Genomic DNA, 16,082 nt, shown 5'->3' on the forward strand with positions numbered 1-16,082 from the left:
GTCCTTGCACATCGTGATGCTCGGCTTGGACTCTGCGGGAAAAACCACCGTGCTGTACCGGCTGAAATTCAACGAGTTCGTCAACACGGTTCCCACCATCGGCTTCAACACGGAGCGGATCCGGCTGGGCGGCGGCGGGGCCTCCCGGGGCATCAGCTGCCACTTCTGGGACGTCGGCGGCCAGGAGAAGCTGCGGCCCCTCTGGAAGCCCTACAGCCGCTGCACGGACGGCATCGTGTACGTGGTGGACTCCGTGGACGCGGAAAGGCTGGAGGAGGCCAGGACGGAGCTGCACAGGATCACCCGCTTCTCGGAGAACCAGGGGACCCCGCTGCTGGTCATCGCCAACAAGCAGGACCTGCCCCGGGCGCTGGATGTCGGTGAGATCGAGAGGCAGCTGGCCCTGGCCGAGCTCAGCGCCTCCACCCCGTACCACGTCCAGCCCGCCTGCGCCATCATCGGAGAGGGGCTAGAGGAAGGCATGGACAAGCTGTATGAGATGATAGTGAAGAGGAGGAAGTCCATGAAGCAGAAGAAGAAGAGGCAGTGATTTAACTGGATGGGATCCCTCATGAAAAAAAGAACTATAGTAATCCTACGGTCAATTCAGAAGTCCCTGCTGTAGGAATATTAAGGATATGACTGGAAAATTAAAGGGATACTATAGAGATTTTATAGTGATGCTATTGGAGATCAAATAAATACCATAAAGTCTTATAAGGTCACTGTAAACTCACCTTTGAGTACCACATACACAATAAAAGCTCCTATAGGAATATTATAGTGATACCATAAGAGCTAAAAATATAATTAAGTACAATAAGACCGAAACACTATGGGTTCCTATAGGAATATTATAGTCAGGGATGTCGTGGAGGGTAAACCTCTAAACTCAATTCACCCATCTTTTTATTTGCAGAATATAGTTAACCCACCTTTTTGGGCTAAATATTTCTGATATAAATTCACAGTGTACACCATGGTTAACTAGTATCAAATTTATGGAAGTTATATGATAACATGGGGGGCTTTTCTTAAATTATAATTGATTTGTACTGATATACAGTAGGTGGTGATTTGCATTATAATGATCACTGACTGTAAATCATATTTTACCCTCCTTTACATCAGTGAGTGTGACAATACCATAGGAGATAAAAATACAGATTGGGTCACTCTAAACTCACTATGTCAGATACATTTTGAGTCCCTATAGGAATATTATAGTGATTTTTCATTAGGGACAGGTAGCCTATAGCCTCGATGTTTGATACAGTCCATGGATCTACTGGAAAAGTTTCCTGTTGTTGCCGTTTTGTGCTGTGCACAGATATGTGAAACTATAGTAAATGTGATTAGGGATGCACTGATACAGATACTGCTGTTTATCTGGCAGATATCCAACATCCCAAAACAGGACTTTGAGGTGACTTAACCCTCTTCTGGCGGCCATTTTGGAGGTCCTCAGCTCTGTGAACAGCTGATTGTGTTTCTGTCTGTCTCAACAGAATTGAACAGACGGTTAATTTCTGTCTGTTTCTGACTGGGAACTGATCATTTCATCACTGATCCATCTGATTGATTTAGTATTGCGGTTTAGTATTTGCTGCCAAATGCTTTTGGAGTCAGCACACTAACACTTCCTCTAATCGGAAAGTTGTTAGACTTTGTGGCACATTTCAGAGATAAAGTTGCCAGAGGGTCTGAAAGTTGCTAAATCTGACAAAGTCGCCAAGTTGGCAGTAGGCCTTGTTGTTTGATATTTAGACAGTATTTGTGCACAGTCAGATCTCCATGATGGAGCCAGAGCTGCTGGTTTGAGATTAGTGACGCAACTGCAAAGCCTCCATAGTCTTATTAGCATTCAATACATGTAGCATGGCAGAAATCAAAGCAACTTGATTTTCTGCCTTATTCAGTCATAGAATGTCAGATTTCTCTCATGGACGAAAACAGATTGTATCTCTATCATTTTGTCTAATGGTCTATGTCTTCACTGCTCTGCAAAAGAAATAGATTGTGTTTAGTATCATCTAATACTTAAAGTTTATCAGCCAGAATCAGTGAAAAAGTATGAGTGCATCCCTAAACGTGTCGACCTGCTGGCAGTAACAGGACAGACAGAAGAGGAACCAAGTGTCTTCCTGTACGGACGATGAAGAGACGTTCATTGAGGACGAAACAGATTGACAGGCTGGAACCTGTTAAACTGCTGCTAAAGTCTTTCAACCACGTTATTATCCTACTGAATGATGTGCTGTAGGTGCAAATACCATAACATGTGCTATGTGGGGGGTGTTTTTATCCAAAGCACCCATACATATTTAGCATTAGCCCCAAAGGGACGCTAGATGGCGTTGATTTGTACGTGCCATCACTAGCGTCCCAAACACTTTTATAGAAAACGACCTGCCAAGCGTTTCATTTTTGTCTGCGGTGTCCAATCGGCTGCTCCGTGGCTCAAACGATCATGTAGAAAGTAAGCCCTATCGTTTTCCCAAAAATGTAGCTTTCAGGAGCTGGGAGCTAAAGCTAATGCTAGCTGTGGTTTAAGAAACAAGTAAAATAAAAAATTTACCGTCATTCAGAACTCGTTTCCTACCCCGCAAATTATCGCACGCGCTCTTTCTCTCTTACAGGTTTTGATATATTGCCAAAGTATTTTTATTCTGAAGGGCTACGTGAACAGCAGCGTAAAATCAACGTCATCAGTGAGCTAGCATTAGCTTTAGCTCCAAGCTCCTGAAAGCTGCTTTTTTTGGGGGGAAAACGAAAGGGTTTATTAGATGGTAACTTCTACATAGTACTAAGGCCAAGCAAGAAGGGTGAAAGTTTGAGCCACGGAGCCGTTTGGGGAAATGCACACAAAAATGAGCTTGGTTGGTAGTTTGTATAGAAGTGTTTGGGATGCTAGTAATGGCACATACAAACGTCATCTTGCGTCTCTTTGGGGCTAATTTAACATATTGAACGCTCAACCCTGGCAGTGTCAGTACCAGGCTCCTCCCATTCAGCTACACAAAACCACATGATTGACAGCTTGAAGAATCGTTTATATTAAATCAGTATTATAGCATATTGTCTCCACTTTGGTCTTAATTGACTGGACTGTTGAATGTCTCTTTGACTGTTGATTTAGTTAACATGGACTGTCTTCTTCGGCTCATGCTGCGTTCATGTCATGTCGAAAGAACCAGAAAAATGGACATCTTGCTGGCAGCATTCATGTTGAAATGGCAACATCCAAACATTTTTTTGTTCATGAATTTAAGAGCAGCCGTAAATGAGTTGCGGCTGACATTACATGCTTTTCGTGAGTAGAGTTGATTGTATTAGTGTGAATATAACTGATAATTTTGATTTGATTATTATCAGTGGATTTGCTGCCTGTGTTGACACGCTTCAACAATTCGTGACGCAAAGTGCGAGAAATCAGAGCCGACAAAAAATTCCCTCATGCCCTGCCTGTAATCGCCACTAGAGGGCAGATGTGTTTGTTTTTTCCCAGTCGGCAGCTCGTATTTACAGTAAATCCGACATGACATGAATGCAGCATTCTTTTCCTCCAGCAATCAGCTGAGCTGCGTTCAACGTTGCATGACAGCACTACTTCAGACAATGTAAATTATACAGTATAATGTTACAGCCAAAATACAGCAAAACCAAACAATGTATTAAATGCTAAAATAAAAAAAAGTATTTTTGGGATTAAACTCTTTGTAACTGATCTTGTGTGCTCTGCCTCTTATTTTGTGTCCAAAATCAAACCGGTTGAATCTGCTGCTGTTTTGGTTGTGATTTTTAAGTTTTCCAGCAGTAACTAGTTACCTTACAAAGTTACTCTTTATTAAAAGTGCCTTGTTAATGCTTTTGTGTTTCCCACTTCATGGCTTGTGCTGTCAAGTGTGTTGTGTTTTTAAAACAGGAAGATAATCTCATTTAGATCAAGCGGACTTGATCGCAGATTGTTTTTGTTTTTTTTCAATTAGCAGCATGTTTTCTGCACAAAATTTTCACTTTTAAAAACTTTTTAAAAACAATTTGCACTAATAAAATGAAACAATGTGAAAGAAAAAGTAAAAGTAACTAGATTATATATATTATTTGACGGATTTGACGAAGAATTGAAAAACTAATGTGTTAAATTACTAGTTACTACAAAAAGGTAATCTGATCCTAACACTTTCTACCTCACAGTCAAAGTCAAATAAGATTTTGAGAGCATCTTACTTCCTTAATGTGATGTACTTCCTGTTGAAACAGGATGTTGGGGCAGGATATAACGCAGGGAGGAATCATTCAAAAGTGTAAACCAATGGGAGATCAGGAAAGCACGGCAGTTTGATTGGATGATAGGGGCAGAGGGGGCGGGACTGTTTAAAAATCTGTGATGTTTTATTGTTTACTGTTTATTGTTTACTGTGGATCCCCATTAGTCGACACACGAGCGACAGACTAGTCTTCCTGGGGTCCATATTGGTTGGAGTTTTTATTTATGTCTCTTGGTACAGTATGATGTCACCATTAAAGATACTCTGTTTTCCAGGGAGGAAAAGTAATGGGATTTTGATTAAAGCATACAAGAAAATCAAAGTTTTTACATTTTTGGGGGGGCATTTATGTTTTTAAATAGGTGTATATTATGACAGAAGGTGAAAAAGTCATTCATCATTTTACTGTGACTTTAAGCAGGTAACCAACCGCTCTTCAGAAGTATTTTTCTATTATAAAATATTATTTTCTGTTAAAGTAAAGAAAGCTGGTACATTTTTTCATTTGTCAGCAAGTGTAGATGAAAAAGTTTCATTTCCTGCCCTGAACTCCATCATCATCATCATCATCATGACTTGTGTGTTTTCCCTCTTTGTTGTTTACCCGCTGCTCTACCAAATTTACCTTTTTACCACTGATGTGTTTACAGCCAAATTGCTATCCATCATGTTATTGTGGGTTTTTGTAACTCGCATCTGCTGCTACCAGCGCGGACACACAGGGGGAAACCCATTGTCATGTCAAAGTGTAATTAGCCTTCCTCGCTGATGAGGGAAATGTTATTTACTTCAGATTGTGACTTGCCAGACGGAGGCTGTTGCAGTGTAATTACATGTTTCTGTACATGTCAGTCCAACATGGAGCCGTACACGTGGAGCAGTGCTGTTCTCCAAATCAGAGTTTTTATGTCTCACGGGGCGATGTTGTCTGGGAGAAGACTGTGATGTCATTTTACACCGATATACTGGTTTGCAGAGGTGGAAAGTAACTAGTACTGTACTTAAGTACAATTTAGAGGTACTGGCAATTTACTTGAGTATTTCCATTCTGTGAGACTTTCTACTTTTCCTCCACTACATCTCAGAGGGAAATCTTGTTCTTTTTCCTCCACTACATCTATCTGCCGGCTGGAGTTACTAGTTACTTTGCAGAATAAGGTTTTACACGCAAAACATACAATAAGCTCATAAAATATGTTGCATTGTTAGAGTTTAAATACCCCAACAGTATCTGGAGCAGTTAGACGACAACATTAAAATACTTCTGACAGGTTCATGCTTCAATAATTTAACTCTCTGACAGAATGACAACATTTACTTTTGACACTTCAGTACATTTTACTGCTAATACTTCTATACTTATACTTCTGAATGCAGAACTTTTGCTCTTTTTATGGTATGGCTACTTATACTTAAGTAAAGGATTTGAGCACTTTTTTCCACCACTGCTGGTTAGACCGATATGTCAGGCCGATCGTCCACTTCTGATATGATGGAGGTTCCTCCTGACCACCAGCTACAGAAAAACATTTCCCTTACATATTTTCTTTATTCACTTAACAATGTTTTCTGTAAATGAATTCTTCATTTAAAGGCAGTAATGTTTCCCACCCTGCCTTAAAGAGCTGCTGACACTAAAATAATTTAATTAGTCTGGGTTTCACTGGAGAGTTTTAGTATCCCATGATGCTCTGAATGCTGTTTCAGAAGAAAATTCAAGGGGGAAACACTGAATACTTGGAATTTTTTGCCATAAAAATCAATCAAATTTAAATATAGTGAATAACAGCACAAAATGTCGGTTATCAACAGCTTCAATACCAATATATCAGTATCGTTATTGTCCTTCAAAAGCCCATAGGTTGCTGGTTGAAATCCATCAGCTAGGAACATTTTGTGGGGAAAATAAATGATTAACAAAGTGTGATGTCACCACACATTTAAAGGGGCAGAATTGCAGCAATATTGATAGTTGTTGATCGCTGGTAGGATGGATGGGAAATGCCAGTAGCGGTGTGTGTGTGTGTGTGTGTGTGTCAATAGGTTGAATCATTGGTATTGATCAACAACCCTATCAACCCGATCAGAAGACATTATGGAAATGTTGTACTTTGGTGCAGCAAGTCATACTTCTTGCCCCCTTAAAGTCTCGTTCCCCTTTTGTTAGAGAGCGATTCCTGTTGGCAAATCCAACACAAACTGCATAACATCATAGGAAAAGCACATATGTAAATTTCCCCTTCACCAAACCAGGCCTGTAAAAAACAGTTTATCTCACAGCTACAGTAAAGTACATCCTCCTTCAGTCGAACACGTTTCTGTTTCTTATTAAAAATCGCTGACAGAGCGCTGCAGCCTCCGCCGGGTTTGCTTCTGAGCCTCCACTCCTCCGTTCCTGCCTGTGTTTCTGTGGGTGGCCGTGAATGGGATTTTCATCCCACCGTCTCTGTTTTTCCTCCTGGACGCTAATCCCTCGCCGCTCTTCCATCCTCGCCGTCCAAAACAGAGGATTGTGTCGTTTTTTCCCGCTGAGCGCTGCAGGAGCTTTGACGGCGACGCTAACCTGCTTAAAAAAGCTTCTTCTGTTGGAAGGAGCTAAATGTGCAGAGATGTGATTTTTGTCTGTTTTTTTTTTTTTGTTTTTTTTGTCAGGTTGTTTTTTGGGAGACTCACAACTCCTCGTCATCTCTAATGGGAAATAACAGTTTTTCTGCTGTATGAATTCTTGATCCTGTCCCTGAATGTGTTAAGAGACTAGAGTTACTACAATTTCAACAATCCCTGGTCATTAATATAATAATAATATTCATATGGTACTTTAATCTTTTGGGATCAACCAATTTCTGTTTGTGAAGGCCAATAACAATATTTTTGGTGTCTTAAAATTCGGCCAGTTTCATGACAAAAAAACCCCCCAAAAGTCAAAATATTCAATGTTTCCCCCTGAAACTCTCCACTCTCCACTGAAACCCAAGATAAATAGAATAGAATAGAATAGAATAGATAAACGTTATTTATACAGCCCTTATTGAAAAGCACAATTTACAAAGTGCTTTACAGGAAGGCATTAAAACAAGCATAGTAAAATATAAAAGGAGGATAGCAAACAAAATGAAATGAAATGAGACAAAAGACATTAGAAACAACTCAAGGGTAAAAGTGGGCAAAATTCAAAATAATTACAAAAAGGCAAATTTATAAAAGTACATTTTAAGAGGTGATTTAACCCTATTATAAAGTTATTGAGACATTCTCAGGAGGTAAGAGGTCCGCTACAGATTCAGTGTCTTGCTCAGGGATACTTCAGCAGCTGACCTTTGACCCCAGGCTGTCTAGTTGAAGCTCAGTCTCCAACCTGCTGCAAACAGAAACTCCTCTTACATAAGACAGGTTTATACTGTTCATGTTAGTGAAGGGCGGCTTGTGTTGCGTCAACAGAGGTTTTAAGGTGATATCTGAGTTCATGAAAAAGTCTGTCTGATGACCAAACAGCTCAACTGTCTTTCTGAGACATTAGAAGCAGAAATTGCTGGTATTTTGCTTTCAAACCTTGTCATAATAATAATAATAATAATAATAATAATAATAATAATAATAATAATAATGCATTTTATTTATGGGCGCCTTTCAAAGCACTCAAGCACACCTTACAAGACAAAGTTAAAAACAAGCAACAATGTATCTAGAGATCATAAAATCAAACAAAGCAATGATATACAGTAAAAGTTAATACAGTAAATAGGTATAAAATCATCATCAGTGCAAAACTCAATGTGGGTGTAACCATTAAGTCAGGATCAGACCGAATGTGCCAGTTTGAAAAGGTGCGTTTTGAGATGAGATTTGAAGGTGACTCCAATTTTGTTGATTTTCATATTTTAAAGCTCCAATATGTAACTTTTTTCACATTAAATACCATAATTAAGTAGGATATATTCTACATTATCAGTCTGTCTTTTCAGTGATGTTGGGCATTTTGGGGCGTAAACCATTTCCTGTGGGCGTGTCTTATGGGTTTGACAGTTCTGCTTAATTATCTGATTCTCTATCATATGTCCAACTGTATTTTACTGAAGTGCCTAAATAATGTTTGTTTTTTGTTTTGAAATAGCAGAAAAACTGAATGGTCTCGAATTGGACTCGTATTGTTCTGGTCTCTGTCTTGACTTGATCTTGACTTGGACTTGAGAAGCTCTGCAGTCTTGAGTCGTACTTGATAAACCCTGGTCTCGATCTTGACTTGGACTTGAGAAGCTCTGGTCTCGATCTTGACTCAGTCTCACCCCCCTGAAAGTTTTAGTTTTGACTTGGATTTGAGAAGCTCTGGTCTCGATCTTGACTTGGACTTGAGAAGCTCTGGTCTCGATCTTGACTTGGACTTGAGAAGCTCTGGTCTCGATCTTGACTTGGACGAGAAGCTCTGGTCTCGATCTTGACTTGGACTTGAGAAGCTCTGGTCTCGATCTTGACTTGGATTTGAGAAGCTCTGGTCTCGATCTTGACTTGGACTTGAGAAGCTCTTGTCTCGATCTTGACTTGGACTTGAGAAGCTCTGGTCTCGATCTTGACTTGGACTTGAGAAGCTCTGGTCTCGATCTTGACTTGGACGAGAAGCTCTGGTCTCGATCTTGACTTGGACTTGAGAAGCTCTGGTCTCGATCTTGACTTGGACTTGAGAAGCTCTGGTCTCGATCTTGACTTGGATTTGAGAAGCTCTGGTCTCGATCTTGACTTGGACTTGAGAAGCTCTTGTCTCGATCTTGACTTGGACTTGAGAAGCTCTGGTCTCGATCTTGACTTGGACTTGAGAAGCTCTGGTCTCGATCTTGACTTGGACGAGAAGCTCTGGTCTCGATCTTGACTTGGACTTGAGAAGCTCTGGTCTCGATCTTGATTTGGATTTGAGAAGCTCTGGTCTCGATCTTGACTTGGACTTGATAAGCTCTGGTCTCGATCTTGACTTGGATGAGAAGCTCTGGTCTCGATCTTGACTTGGATGAGAAGCTCTGGTCTCGATCTTGACTTGGACTTGACTTGGACTTGAGAAGCTCTGGTCTCGATCTTGACTTGGACTTGACTTGGACTTGAGAAGCTCTGGTCTCGATCTTGACTTGGACTTGAGAAGCTCTGGTCTCAATCTTGATTCAGTCTTGATAATCTTTGGTCTTGGTCTGTACTTGGACTTGAAAAGCTCTGGTCTCAATCTTGAGTCTGACTTGAAAAGATCTGGTCTCAATCTTGACTCGGTCTCCCCTTAGCTGGTCTTGACTACAACACACAAATATAAACATCTAAGTTGTGAAAGAGGTGGAAACTGGACGAGTTCAGTTCCAGATACTGGAAACACAAATCCTCCATACTGCAGACTGAATACACTGTAATGACTGCTCTTCTATTCAAAATGGATAAACAGCACTTTGGAAACGAACTCTTCCTATTAAGATGCAAATTCCTTGTCGGCTGGTGTTTCCAGTAGGTCTTAATTCTCCCTCATTCAGAGAACGAGGCTCTCGGTCTGCGGTGTGTTTGGGGTTTAGGGGTTCAGGCGGAGGCTAATCCCAGTGTTTCCTCCTCCCAGCCGGCTGACGTCACGACCGAAGCTTCATCTGCGTGAAACTCATTATCATTTTAATTAGACGCTCAGAGCCGACCGTCGCAGAGAAGTGCGTGGGAAAGAGAGAAAGACCGTATGTGTGTCATTTCATCTCTCAAGTCTTTTTAAGTGAAACATCTGTCATTACGGTGAGAGACTTGTTTCAACTTGTTTCATGTTTTCTTGAATCTAGTAGACTCATCTGACTTCCTCTGGTTTGTTTTTTCAACATTTTGCCACGAGAAAATTCATGAAACAAGTGAAACTGTGTCTGTTTATACAACAATATTATATAGGTCTAAAAGAATGTTATTGTATACTGTATATAAAATGTGTGTAACCCTTGTTACCAACAAACATGAATTCCTACTGATCCTCACTCTGCGGTGGAGGCTCTGGGTTCAGGAGCTGAACACGCAGCAACCCAGATCCTCCTCTGTCCAAGCGCTGACTCTCACACTCACACACACACACACACACACGCACACACACCTAGACTGATATTCATCTTGATGCTTTGGCAATATTGTCTGTGAACTTTCATGCCAATAAAGCACATTGAATTGAATTGAATTGAGTATTACTGTTAGAACAGAATAGGACTCTAAATGATGGTTGGTTACCTGTAGATTAGACTTACTTAGACTTTCTAATTATTTCCCTCTCTGTATAGAGGGAATGGTCTGTTTGAATGGTTTCATTTTCTCAAAGTACTATCATTTGGTTAGATTTTGTACTTCTGTAATAGCAGGCATCCCCTTTTTTTAAAATATATACATATACATTATATATATATATTTACATATATATGTATATATATATATATATATATATATATACATATATAGAGAGAGAGAGAGAGAGAGAGATAGATAGATAGATAGATAGATAGATAAAGTAAGGTTTATAGAGGATTTATGCATTGGTTGGTTCAAAATTAATGGATTTTTCATTCCTTTTGTGCAGGTTTATAGGTTATTAATGACTTGTTAATAGAAAGTTCCTGTCTTCCCTGAATTTTACATTAAATTAGAAAGTAAGCAGTCAAAAATTAAGGGGAGTTTAAGGAGGTTTTGATGGGGTGTCCTCCATTAATAACTACCTTAGTTCATTTTAAGGGGATTTTGCATGAAGGAGTGAATTAATGTAAATGTAAGGGATTACTGGTTCATAGAGATATACAGAACACACAAGTGCATGTTAAAAGCCAAAATGTATATGTAAACATACATTGGACAAAATGTTCAATGTGTCAAAAATGTCTAAATGTAGAACAGCAAGTCAAGTCTGAACAAATCCAGTATCCAGAGTCCAGTATCAATTTAATATCTTAAAGAAAACTAAATATCTAGGACTTTTCAATACAATATGGTTTTAATAGGATAAAAACTTGGTAAGAGCATCATGAGTTTGATTTCTATAATCAGTTTCAACTTCAATAAATTCAATCATTCCATAAAATTCAGAAAACAGAATTTAAATTCAGTCGTCCGCTGGAACAAATCTCATCACTTTCAATCTAAGTCATTTACACAAACACAAGATCTCAAGTCAAGACTTTAGAAACCTTTTCAAGTCATCAAAGTACAAGTCAGAGTCAAGTCCCAAGTCACCAGAACCCAAGTCAAGTCAAGTCTCAAGTCTTCTCTTCCTGCATCAAGTCAAGTCTCTGATATGGAACTGACACTGTACCATAGTAGACACATAACAGAAAGATATTGGTGCATTCCTGTATTTTACCTGTATTTTACCTGTATTTTACTTGTATCTCTCTCCACCTGCAGCAGAACTGACCGTGGGAAAGCGGGGCGTTTCCCCTCGGCTGTGTAATCTAGCCAAAACAGCGGCCCGTGGTTTTCCCACAGCGCTGACCATCCTGTCGCTGTTTGATCTACTGGAGGGATTTACTCAGCTCTGCTCTACCTTTTTCTCAGCGGATCGTATTTCTTTACCTTGTATTACCTCCGAAAATAAAAGGCCCTTAAAAGAACAAAAACAGCATTTTTATCTTTTCTCCTCGGCTTGTATTTCTTCCCTTAGCACTTCTCTCTCATGAATAATAACTTTTATTTGTGTAGCACTTTTCTAAAAACAATATTTACAAAGTGCTTTTCATACAATAAAACACAAAGAGACAGTGATGTAAAAGTAGCACAATTAAATTAAATAAAATTGATAATAAATAAAAAATAGAAATAAAAATAATACAAGAGATACAAACAACTAGAAAACAAACAAGAAATAAAAATAAAAACAGATAGCATTTTACATAAAAGTGTGTCTAACCACATGAATGTCTAGTCAATACAAGTTGTCCCCTAAAGAGACAGGAATAAATAACAAAATAAGTAAAAAAAAAAAAAATAATAATAATAAAACGAGAAACACAATTACAAAATGAAAAATAAAATGGAGATACAAGTATAAGGAGCAATTCACATAAAAGCCTGTCTGTAAAAGTATGTTTTTAGAAGGGATTTAAAAGGTAAAACTGATTTATTATTATTGTCTCTCTAGTGCCTGGGTGTTGTGACCTTTGACCCTCCACCTCCTTCCTATTGGTTGTTTGTAATGTTGCTGATCCATGAATTGAAGTTTATTCTCCTCCTACACTCACTGAAAGTCAGAGTGTCAGATAAAGACCTAAAATATAAATTAGCATTGTACCACGAAAGATGCATTTACTAACTGAAAGTGTATTTATTTTTTCTCATTCCTTCAGGCTGTGTTGACATAGTATTTGAGTTTGAAGTTCCCTCTTCCTGCGGTGTGTGAATGACAGAGTCTGCTCCTCTCAAAGCTTATTTACACTAATCACAGGTGGTTTGGATGGATTTACAGCTCAGCTCCACCAGCAGACGGGTCAAAACAAAACCTCCGACACGCTGCTGCACTTCAGTTTTTAAACGGCTAAAGACGCGGCGTACTTGCCGGGGAAACAGATTTTGTCAGGTCCGTACTTCTGGCTTATGATAGAGAGGTAACACACACCGAAAACAGTTGAGAGGTGCTGATCACTGGATACACTTTTTCTTGTTTTGTCGTACAGATAGCTTGTCACAGGAAATCGTTATCACTGACAGTGTTGGGCAGCAGGGGAGACCGGGAATTAGTTGTTACATGGGATAGTTGTAACGCTTTCAATTTCTCCAATAATGAGCAAGATAGAAATCAGGTGATCACATGTGCAGATGCTCCATTTAGTCCCATGCCCACGTATAGAAAGAAAATAAGTTCTGAAGAAAACTGGCAATTTTATAGACAAATTTCTGATTTTGAGGTGAGAAAGTAATTGTAACTGCTCTGTTTTGTAACAGACAGATGTAAAAAGTTTACACCAGATTTTGATGAAATCTATCTCAAATGAGCAAGGAGATATGGACAGAAATGTAAAAAGTGTTACAATCATCCCCGGTCTCCCTTACTCAGTGAGGCGTTACATTAATGTGATTGCTCTCATCTCTTTCCCTAATTGGATCGGTGTGATTTAGGACTCAGAGTTTATTCTACTGTTGCTCTCATTATAAGTGTCTCCAGATAAGAGTGACAGCTAAATACCTGAAATTTAAACCTACAATGAAACCTTAAATAGGACTGTGTGTTTTAGCTTCAAGGCGTGGCAAGAAACACTTTGATTTTTCATTGGAAACTCATTGGAGACACCAAAGTAGCGGGCTGAGTTAAGAGACTTCACCACACAGCCGAGTTTTACCCACATTTGATGGGTGGTGGGTGTTAATTTCCCACCATAAATACAGGTTACATGGGCCAGGCAAGGCAACCACCACTTTTTCTTTCTTTATTTACTTGACAGACTTAAACACACACACATAACATGGCTGCATGTGAAGAAAAAATTGCCAAGGATAGCAGGGAAACACAAGTATTGAAAAATTATTAAAAACTGAAAGTGCTTGGTTTCTGTTGGTGAGTTTAAACCGACTATGAAGGAATTAAACTATTGAAATATTAAGTTGGAAGATGTATGTCTTTATGTGTTATGTTTATCATATTGTAACATCATGTTAACTGTATTGTCAAGTCTTTTTCGTGGAGCCTTGGAAGGGGGGGGGGGGGGGGGGGGGGGGGTCACTGCAGCGTCTATTGGAGGATTATCTGTTAGATAATAAAGTCTAAATCTATAACAACCAGGCTAGAAACAGAGAGCTAGCTGAAACATCTTCAGTTGTGGGCGCATTTTGTTATTTATTTTCCAATCAAAAGCGCTCACTGCTCCTGATCTCGGAAATTTGAGATTACGATGAGCACTTGAAGGCATCGTCTGACATGATGACGAGGAGACTTTTAACTATACCTGGTTAAATGAAGGTAAAAATTCATACAAATTATATTGCAAGGATTGGTAGAACAATGCCAAGGCAGTATAGGAAAGGTAATAAGGTAATACAAATAATAAGGTAATAAAAAATAGTACAGGAAATGAAGAAGTATGTAGATAAAAATATAAAACTATAAAAAGTGTCTTTACTTTGACTTTATCCGGCTGACGCGTTTCAGCATGAAGCCCGAAGGTAAAAGTCGAGCTGGTTTTATATTTTTGGAGTTACAGCTGATATCCTATGCTTTCCTCTCTCTCTCTCTCTCTCTCTCTCTCTCTCTCTCTCTCTCTCTCTCTCTCTCTCTCTCCCTGGTGAAGTGGGACCTGCCCTGTGAATTACAGTGCTGAGCTGTGTAATTTAACATGGTTAGACTGGGAGGATGCTGATGGGAAATATCTATCATTTAAGTTATAAATCAGCTGTGATGTGATGGGTCTAAATGTAAATCTCCTCTCTTTGTTCACCTCCCTCTCTCTCTCTCTCTCTCCCTCTCTCTCTTCCTTTCTTACACACACACTCAACTGCATGACTCGTGCATGTGTGTGTCTGCACCCTCAGCGTGTCATTACACCCCCCCCACCAGTGAAAATTCATGCCATAAAAATCAGCAAAAGTTTATTTTCTTGTGTTTGTATATCAAAATCCCATTCCTTGTTAGTTCCTGGAAAACAGTGTATCTTTAATGGTGACATCATGCTGCACCAGTAAATGAGTCACTATCAAAGATAAATCAACGTACAGGTTCCCCCACTCAGTACGGATAGCTACCAGGAATACACAAACCACAGCATAGACATAACACTTAGGAGAAAATAAATATCATATTTATCTTTGATAGTGACTTTTTGATCAGGTATTTTTCATATTGATTGTATAATTAATTGAACTGTATGCATGTATGTATTTAAGTGTCACTTCCGCTTGGAGCAACACAACGCTGATGATGGCTTATTGCTGAAATGCGTCCGTTGTTTGTGCTCTATAGCTGCCCATTCAAATATATGATATAAGGACATTAAGAGTGCTGGCTTTTTCTTTCTTCATGTATTAATCTTTGGCCGTGCACCTAAGGAGGATTTTCTTGACCGAGTTGTGCTCGCATTTGGCGGAGTTTGGCCACTGGATTATATGACATCAAGGGGGGTTTCTTAGAGGTTTTTAATCTTTACTTGAGATGCAAGCTTTCAAAAAATGTGTTTATTAAATTTAGTTCTTTAGACATTCCAGCACCATCCTTTGAGCCACTTGGTCAGACTTTGCTGAAGCTTTTTTTTTCCCTCTCACAACATTTCAATCTTTACTTGGGATGTTGGCTTTTAAAAGTTCCTGGCAGCCTAAGAGTGGAAACTGCACCTAAATCTTGAACCCCAAAAAAAAAAAAAAATGCCCAAAGTGCTGTCTAGCACTTTGCACCACCGGGTCATGTTGCTTCTGAGCTTGTTTTCTACAGCGTTTCAGTCTTTCCTCTGGATGCTGCCTGGTGTCAAATGCAGAACCTCAGCAACTTTGTGGTTCCACTTATCTCAGTAGGCTCAGCTTCTGAACTAGTTTTCTGAAAGTCTCTGGGTAGTGGGTCTCAAACAAAGCAAACAACATCAGGTTAGAACGGATGTTGTGAAGTACGATCTAAAAGAGTTCCTGAAACAGTTTATTCCTTTAAGATACTGATTGAAACTCCACTTTAGCTCATCTGAGATCATTCTAATTTCCTCTTAATGCTGGATCTCAAACCAAACATTTACTCTATAGGGACTTAAACATACAATCAGCTGACCTCTGACTGGTTTCTGATTCTGTGAAGCCAGACAAACACAGATTAAGGTAACACAGTCTGTACTAAGTGATCGACTACAGCAGTATTCTCTTAACAGATTTTCA

The 16,082-nt window shown here is 39.4% G+C and overlaps 2 protein-coding genes across 2 annotated transcripts in view; both read left to right on the plus strand.

The window, feature by feature from the left end:
* LOC139917417 (ADP-ribosylation factor-like protein 4C) overlaps positions 1-550 on the plus strand; it is a 585-nt gene extending 35 nt beyond the window's left edge. The window contains exon 1 of the mRNA XM_071906536.1: positions 1-550. This exon is cut by the window's left edge and continues 35 nt beyond it. Coding sequence (XP_071762637.1) covers positions 1-550 — 550 coding nt within the window.
* Positions 1-16,082, plus strand: part of LOC139929922 (uncharacterized) — a 451,831-nt gene that overhangs the window by 378,471 nt on the left and 57,278 nt on the right. The window lies entirely within an intron of this gene.

This window comes from Centroberyx gerrardi, chromosome 21 (assembly GCF_048128805.1).
Source record: "Centroberyx gerrardi isolate f3 chromosome 21, fCenGer3.hap1.cur.20231027, whole genome shotgun sequence".
NCBI lineage: Eukaryota > Metazoa > Chordata > Actinopteri > Beryciformes > Berycidae > Centroberyx > Centroberyx gerrardi.